General features: G+C 51.2%; 1 protein-coding gene across 4 annotated transcripts in view; it reads left to right on the top strand.

Annotated features, from left to right (window-relative positions):
- Nucleotides 1–361: 361 nt before the first annotated feature.
- The window catches only part of CNDP2 (carnosine dipeptidase 2), an 18,539-nt gene continuing 10,255 nt past the window's right edge, over nucleotides 362–8,645 (top strand). The window contains exons 1-4 of one of the 4 annotated variants that reach the window (XM_019643411.1): nucleotides 362–420; nucleotides 3,058–3,147; nucleotides 4,229–4,372; nucleotides 7,443–7,605. In XM_019643411.1, coding sequence (XP_019498956.1) covers nucleotides 3,088–3,147; nucleotides 4,229–4,372; nucleotides 7,443–7,605 — 367 coding nt within the window. In that variant the 5' untranslated portion in view covers nucleotides 362–420; nucleotides 3,058–3,087. Of the gene's footprint in view, nucleotides 539–702; nucleotides 848–3,057; nucleotides 3,148–4,228; nucleotides 4,373–7,442; nucleotides 7,606–8,645 lie in introns of those variants that run through there. The other 3 variants (XM_019643410.1, XM_019643408.1, XM_019643412.1) reach the window with 3 other exon arrangements.

Genomic DNA, 8,645 nt, shown 5'->3' with positions numbered 1-8,645 from the left:
AGGGACCCTCCAAAACCTGAAGGTTCAGAGGGTGGGGGTGTGGGCTCCCCCACTTAGACCTCAGAACCTCACTGAAGTCCACAGGTCAGATCCCCACGTTGAGGCACCAGGCCAAAGGCACCACGTCAGGAGGAGCGAGAGACACAGAGGGAGGGCACGGCCTCACGGGGTTCTGAGCCCTGGACTTCGCTCCACGATCCCTGACGAGGTCGGGGATTGGTGGACGGGTGTCGGAGGGGCGACATCAGTCTTCCCGTAGAAGCTGAGGATTGGTGGAAGGGATCGGGATTGGTGGGCGGGACGGTGGCGAGGGGCGGGGCGACGGCAGCCTCCTGGACGAGGCCGGGGCTGGTGGGCGGGGCCCGCGCCGGGGGCGTGACTGGGGCACGTGATGCGGAACCGGCGCCGAGGCAGCGTGCGGTGAGTGGCCTTTCCGGACGCGGCCTGGCGGTGAGGCCCTGAGGGGTGACGGGAGCCGCGCCTGAGCGTGTGGAAGGGGGGCGGAGGCCGGGAGCGTCGGGCTCCAGGCCGCTGCCAGGTGGGAGCAATGGAGGCCGGGCGTGCGCGGCGGGCCGGGGGCGGAGGCCCCAAGGGAGTCGCGCCCGGGAGCTCGGCTCCGGAGGGGCGGCGCCCAGCACCTGGTCCGCATAGGCAGCAGTGACATGAAAAGGGGGGGTCGCGTTCAGAGGGGGCCGGCACGGGAACCCGGACTCTGCGGGGCGCCGGCCAGCCGCACCCGCCCGCGGGCGAGGCCTGCGGGAAACGGAAGCCTTTGGCGGGGGCTCAGCTTGGGGTTCCGGGGCCGGGAGTCAGGACCGGGAGGTTGCCACTTGCCGGCCTGAGGCAGGTCAGCCGTTTTCTCATCTGCAAAAGAGGAATGATCCTTGGTCCCCGGTCGTCCGGCACGCACGCCCTTAAGACCCTGGGCCTCGCCGACGGGACCACCAATTGGCCCCCTCCCCCAGCTGCTATGTAAGATGGGACCCCGGAGTCACCCTAGTGCTCAGTGTAAGGAGGTGGGACCCCGAACCTGGAGGGCCACCTTTCGTTCATCCCTTTGTTGTCCCTGATGTTTGCGGGGAGGTGTGGCAGAGACCCCGTGGGATGGCGAGTGTGCCGGAAAGCTGGACACGGGGCACGTTGGAGGCCCCGCCCCCGTTTTCGTGGTGTTCTCAGAGCGCTGAAGCCAGGATTGAGGCATTCATGTAGTACGTGCCTTGAATGAATGAGGGACTGACAGCATCATCAGTAGGTATTTGCTAGGTGGTTCCTGGTGCTACCAGTGTCGTGTCTCCTTCCCCTGTCCCCGGCCTCACTGTGTAAATGTTGTCACTCCCCAGGAGCTTTAGACCTCAGGAGGGGACGGACGATGGCACTTAGTTTGAAAGGATATTTGCTTTCTCGTTCACTCCAACACAGGCTTTTACCTTAACAAATTGGGTTCGGCAGGGCATATGGAAGTGGTCCCATTTAATGGGGGTGGGGGGTCGGGGGAGCACAGCATAAGCCAGAGCTGTGAGGAGAGGGAGAAGGTGGGCCTGGCCTGCGTTCACTGCATGCGCCGTTCAGAGACGTTGCTTTTTATCCAGGGAGTTGGCGAGCAGAGCTTCCCAATCGGGTCGGTTCACGCTCTGTTTGGTGCAGGTTGCCACTTAAGTAGTTACATCTGTGAGTGACCCTACTGGAAGGCCATCGGTTCATTTGGCTGCGAAGAATGTAATACTAATGAGAGGATACTACAGCGAGCTTGGGATTTGTGGTCTTTCACAACCAGCAACCCAAATAAAAGTGCCCCCGTGCAGCGTATTGTCGTGGATAGCTTCCCTGTTTACCTCTTTGGTGATAAGTGGATGAAATCTGACTAATGAGCACCCACGAGGTTCCTCTGCAGCAGTCGTGACTGTCTAACTGGGCTCTTGCAGACGAGAGCCTCGGCTGAAACAGCCCGAGCTGGCCAGGAGGCGTGTGCCTGTTTTATGCTTCGTTGCTAGTTTGGAGAGGAGGCAGGAGGCTCTGAGAATAAGTAGCTTGGTCTCCTGTCCTCCCTGAACTCACATTGCACAGCTCAGGTAATGTCCTCCATCTGCTGAGCAGCTGCCACGCTTCATGTCCCCGTGGATACAGTGTGTCCTCTGTTTAGAAATTACTTTGAAATCCTATACCAGGGAATAATGCGCTTTGACTGCAGTGTGTCCATGCACAGGTATCAGAACTGCCTGGGTGAGGTAGGGCCTCATGACCCTACAGCTGCGGCATGGCTGAGCTCTGGGCAACCACTGCTCAAGCTGGAGCCTTGCCACTTGATGGAGTCCGAATTGTCAGTTGAAAGGGGGGGACAGGACCAGTTTTGAAAGTCCCCGTACCAGAATCATTTTTGTTTCACATGCATTCCACATGTTAAAGGCGATCAGCTCAGTGATTTCTTGTCCCCTGTGCTTGCGGAATGTGCTGGGTCACATATAAGAGACTAGATGTTGGAAAATGCACTTGGAGGGAGGCTGCTTTATCTTAATCAGGCCTTGGTGGAGGTTTGCATGTTGCCTTGGACTTGCACAATCTGGACTCAGATTGTCAGCTTCCTCAAAGAGCCTGTATCTGCCTCTCCTTGGGCTTTTTTGCTGCCTCGTGGCTTTGCAGCTGTGCTGTTTTTTGGGATCCTTGGAGTGATTCTTTCCTCTGTGATCATACAGAGTGGAGAGTGCTCTGTGCTTTAAGAGAGTAAAATTGGAAACAGAATATTAAGTGCTGATAAATCAATGTGATGGGAAGCACCTACTGTTAATTTTCTCCGCTTTTCTGCAACTCGGGCCCTCTCTTCAGTTATCTGCCATTTTGACACACTTTGGGGTACATTTTCCTTCCGAAAAAGAATGGGAGAGCCTCTGAACTCCGTCCCAAAGCTTTCGTTTCCGCCGCTGCGGTCACTTCCTGGAGTCCTCGTGATGACTGGCTGGGAGGGTGGGGTAGGAGGCTGTGATACTGAGCCAGTGCCTTCCAGCCCGGGGCTCAGTCCGGCCCTTCCAGAGGCAGGAGTGACAGGTTGTTCTTCCTTCTAAGAATCTCCAAGGTCTGCAGTCTGGTCGAAAGATGTCGGACCTCACTGCCCTGTTTAAGTATGTCGATGAAAATCAGGATCGCTTCATTAAGGTAAGGGAATGTTTATTCTAATAAACTTAAAATTCTGTTTAATGTTATGAGGCTCAGAGAAACTAACATGAATCATACTGTGTAAACCAAGTATTGAAAATAGACAAACGCTGTATGATCTCACTTACGTGTGCAAGTTAGAAACTAAAAAAGTTGAACTCAGAGAAGCAGAGAATAGAATGGTGGTTGCCAGGGAGGTGAGAAATGTTCAAAGGGCAGGAACTTTCAGTTATAAGGAGAGAAAGTGCTGGTGATCATGGTGACTAAAGTCAACAATATTATTGCCCTGTGCACTTGAAATTTGCAGAGAGTAGATCTTAAGTGTTCTCTCAACAGCAAAAAAGGCAACTAAAAATATGTATGTATTTGTATATATACATATATATACAGTATAGAAGTTACACTTTGGGCTTTTGACAGAAAGTCTTAATATATGTTTCTAGAAATAGCAGAGGTAATCTGAGATTTTCATTTAATCTCCACCTATAATTTCTTGTAGTAATCATATATTAAAGACCTGTTTTGCGTTTAGCATGTTTTAATGATTTGGTAATGTCGCGTATTAACCTGTTTCTTGAGATTAACGTAAAGAGTCATGCTTTAAAGTTTTTCTTGGTGGACACATTTCAGATGAAGTCATTCGAGCTCTCATTCTAAAAATGATACTTTAGAGAACTTTGCCACGGGCAGGATGATAACGGAGCTAACTTGGACTGGGAAAATGTTGGTTATTTTCTGAATCCCTCAGATGTAATTTTGTTAAGATTCAGATATAAACATTTTTGGAACTTTGTACATTTTACATTCACCTCATGCTTAGTGGTTGAAAATACACATTCTGACATTTTTGTGTTATGCTCTAGTTGTTCTTTGTACAGGGTCAGTAAGAACAGTTTTTTTAAAATCTTAAGCAAAAAGCAAGTGGGATGGATCTCTTCGACATCTAGTGAGCATCTTCAAAATAGAGTGGCTGCAGGTCACAATTGAACTTGGGGTGCCTGGAACACAGCACAATTATGAATACCTTCTTCCTTAGGGAGCACCTTTTGAGAACCCCTCTTTGCTTATTGTCCACAAATAGAAACTCGCAGAATGGGTGGCCATCCAGAGCGTGTCCGCATGGCCCGAGAAGAGAGGGGAGATCAAAAGGATGATGGAGGTTGCCGCTGCGGACATCAAGCAGCTGGGCGGCTCTGTGGAGCTGGTGGACATCGGAAAACAGAAGGTATGTGCTTGGCGTCCTCTGACGGCAGAACCACAGGTGAACACATCCCACCTGAGGAGCTGATAGGACTCAAACCACTTTTTGCTTCACATAACATGCTAGTCTTTACAACAAACAAAAAAGACCTAATTAGATACTGATCTCTGTGAGATTTCTCCAGCTGGATGGGGCAGAGGTTTGGTCATACTCGGCACTTTTCTCCAGGAAGAACTGTGGAGGTTACTGAAGTTAACGTAACGGCCTTTCTTAGGAAGCAGCTGGGATTTCCCCCAGAGGTCAGGTTCCTTTCACACTAGGCAGTTCTGCTCTGTCCATGTGGGTGTGAAATGGTGACCCCCCCCCCAGCGCCCCTGCACGCTGTCCCCAGCACCCCACTTGGCAGGAACAGCACTTTTTCGTGACTTGACTCTGGGAAAAGAGCTACTTTGTGTGTGGGCTGGGGACTCCGTTATATTTAATGCAGTATTGTAACAGATGCAATTAATTGCGTTGTTTTCTTCCTAAGTTTAATAAACAACCTCACTTCATGCCAGAGTGACGCCACTCTTTTATTGGGTTGTCGGAAAAGTCATGACGAAGTATTTTTTCTATGTTTTTCGTTGCAAAAATGTGTCATGACTTTTCCGACAACCCAGTAGTTTCAGATGGGTTCAGCCCGTGTGAATTACATGTTTCATGCCATATGTTTTCTAAGTTGCATTGTTCTTGTATATTGCAGGTGATGGCGGGGTTTGGTTTATCTTGTTCTCTTGCCTGGTGATTTAAGTATTAGGTGAGGTCATAGTCCTGGGATTTTACCTGTGGCCATTCAGCCCAGTCCGCTCTTTTCATGAATGGAGGCATCCCCGGAGGCGCATGTAGGCCATGGCTCCCTGGGGACCACATCCGTTCATGGGGTGGGAAGTGAAAACCTGGGCACCCCAGTTCCCAATCCCGTATTGTTGGCTTGCACTTTCTTTCTGACTACAAATTTAATTGACTTAGGGTTACTTAAGATAGCTTACGGCTTCCCAGCACATTTCCCACCCATGAGAAAATAAACCAAGTTTCTTTGTATTATTTTAGGAGCATACTTGACTTGTTCCCCCTCCTTTTGTTCCTAATATATTTTTAAAAATTGGGGTGGCAAATAAATTTTGAGTTGTTTCATTATAGTAGGTGGTTTAGTCTATTTAGCACTCACATTACAGTGCAGTTCATAAGAAAAGGCCTTCCACCAAGTACTGAAATAATTACTACACTGTTTTGAATTACATAACACCTGTTTTTATCAAGGAATCGGCAGATTTCGTCACCATTAGAGACGTTCTAGAGAGATGCTTCCCGTGCGAGCTCACAGCACATTTGATCTCTCATCCCTTTACTTGGCAGCAGGGCTCCAGTTTTCAGGAAGCTATGATCACTAGGGCCAGGTGTGGAGGTGGATAGGATGTCATCACATTTACACACCAAAGCTGGGGTAACCAGGCTTACAGGGGAAAGAGGACATTGGGAGTTCCAGGTCCTAGTGGCAGAGCTTGGAGCACGGGTCCCTGGGGGGTGAGGCCCAGGGGGCAGGCACCGACTGGGAAAGGCTGATTTGAGGCTCTTGGGTATTGGGTCTCACTGCCAAGGCCGGTGCAGGCGAGGTCAAGTCGGGCCAGTCTGTTGCCTAGCCACTGCCCAGGTGGTAGCATGGAAAGGGTGCCTGGTCACTGCGGGCCTGACCCCCAGACAGAGGAGCTCAGGCAATGGGACAGTCATGGCTCCTGAGCCAGGAAGCGACGTACGGGAAGAAGCTGACTGTGTGTAGGACGGAGCAGGTCCCCTGGGTGTTGGTGCAGTGAGCTGAGGACTGGGCGCTGGATTCGGTTAGTGGCCATGGGAAGGAGGGGGAGGTGTAGACTCGTGTCTGAGACTACCCAGGCCGGTACTCTGGCAGAGGGTAGCCCTTATCCCTGTGAACTTGACTGCTTCTCAGCCATGCTACCCAATAGTTGGGGACACCAGAGAGTTCCAACATGCAGCATGCATTTCAGTCCAGGTTCACCTGTGGGCCCAAACGGCTTCTTAGAAAAATGTGGAAGTACTCCACAGGAGCTCTATTGAATAGAAATTTATTTAGAGGAAATCTGTTGTCGTTTGGAAATAATTTTCGTCCTGAGGCACGCTAGGGTCAGCGGCGACTATAGCACCACATGTCATTTGTGACCAGGGCAGTGAGTTTAAGGAACGGTTCTTTGCCCCTGGAGGGTACAGGCTGCCCCTGTGATGACAGTGCATAGGTACCTCCAGGGTTACCAGGTTACTTACGCTGAGTTTACGAACTGAGTTTACTGGAAAGACAAATCCTCAACCTGCAGTAATCCAGGCAGGCTGCACGTCCCCAGCTGTATGTATATCTTAGAGGTACTGAGCCCTTACAGTTTGGGGACAGTCACTTAACAGCTTGTCACCAGCCTTGTCCTGATAAGCTTGTCCATTTTAGTAGCTGCTTATTTACCTCTTAATTAGTTTGGCTTCGTGACCAGTTGTGCTGTTTATTAATGTATATTTGCATAAAGACGATGCTGTGGTTAATACACAGGATCGTGGGAGACTGATAGGCCTTTGTGGGGAAAGCTCAGAGGAGGGCCAGCTCGCTGCTCGATCCAGTGTGACTTCCTGCGACTTAGCATCGCCGTGTCCTGGTCTGGGGCCCTGGCCGTGCATTTGTAATCTACATATTGAATTTCAGAAACGTGCCTTCTGCTTGAAGATTGTAGTCGTTTTTATCCATTAACTTTGGAAACACTGAACTAAATTGCCTCCCGAACTCAGCCTTCATAGTATATTTTGTTATATAAAAGTTAAAAAAAAAAAATCAGCCTTTAAAAATGTACCGAGTTGCCTGCAGTTGGTAAACGTAGTTCAGTCTATGTGCTCTGACTTATAAGAAAGCAAATTCTTGTTAATTAATGACTCAGTTGAACAGTATGATCTTAAACTCTACAAATAGAGGGTGATTGCTCAAGGTATCATAATAAAGTCTGCTGTAAACGCCAGCTTTTCTAAACAAAGGCTGTCCTCACTGCCCCCTCTTGCCTCCTAGCTCCCTGATGGCTCGGAGATACCACTCCCACCCATTTTACTTGGCAAACTGGGCTCCGACCCCCGGAAGAAAACGGTGTGTGTGTATGGACATCTGGACGTGCAGCCGGCCGCCCTGGAGGATGGCTGGGACAGCGAGCCCTTCACCCTGGTGGAGCGAGACGGTGAGGCCGCGTCCTTGCAGCTCCTTGGGGAGCGCTGGCACTGCTTTACCCCAGCCAGTTGCTCATAGTCTCTTGGTCGTTATCTTCCCAGAACAGGTTGTCTTTACAAAATGTAGAGGTTGGGGTTCGGGAAGTTTCACACGTGTGCACCTGTCTTGGAAGCTTCAGAAAGCCTTCCTGTCCTGTCCCCATGGAAACGAGGGCTGTGTGGCCTTGGGTCAGCTACGCTTCCTTCTGCGGCTGACACTTGTCCTTAGACAACCTCTTCTGAGCTGAGGCTGTGCAGCCCTCGTCACCTGTCAGCTCGCACCTGACTCCAGTCCTAGCTGCTTCCATGGCGCGTTTTAGGAGCTCTGCTCTGTGACACTCAGGAAGCCTGGGTGTTTCCCTGCCCCCGGCCGTGGTTCGGGATGACAGATAGCCCAGTCACGGTCACCGAGTGCCTCCCGGCCAGGCCCTGTCAGGCACCTCAGTCTTTATTTAAGGACTCACCCCGGCTGACCCCTTTCTTCCTGCCCCTCTGGAGTAAAGCTTTCTCCTGCCTTCATGTCTGAATTTTCATGTTTCCACTTTTGACACAAGTCTTTGGCCAGGTAAAGAAGCCTCGCTCCCTTGGGCTAAGTCCGGACTGCCTTGAATTAAAGCCCTTCTAACGGGATGTGCTGGGTTTCTGTTCAGCCCTTTCCTGGTTCAATGTCAGATGTGTTTATCACTGTGCACAATCGAGAACCTTTTTACTTAAAGCAGCCTCTGAGGAAATTCAGTGCCATACCAGAGTCGCCATCGCCGTGCGATGACTTGCTTCACGTGACTCGTGGACTGAGTGGCCCTGCGCACTAGACGCCTCGGCAGCGTCGGGCCACGTGTCTGCTTGGCTCCCCACCCCTCCCTGGAGCACTTCCAGTTCCGCACTCTCCAGCCTGCCCCTCGTCCCCTCACTGTCTCTGCATGGCACCACCCTCTCCCCCCAGCACCTGCCCCAGAAACCCGAGGTCAGCCTGGCCCCCCACCCCCACGACATGCCCACAGCCCCCCGCAGC

This window comes from Hipposideros armiger, unplaced genomic scaffold (assembly GCF_001890085.2).
Source record: "Hipposideros armiger isolate ML-2016 unplaced genomic scaffold, ASM189008v1 scaffold_77, whole genome shotgun sequence".
Classification (NCBI taxonomy): domain Eukaryota; kingdom Metazoa; phylum Chordata; class Mammalia; order Chiroptera; family Hipposideridae; genus Hipposideros; species Hipposideros armiger.
This window is presented reverse-complemented; position numbering and strand designations above follow the sequence as displayed.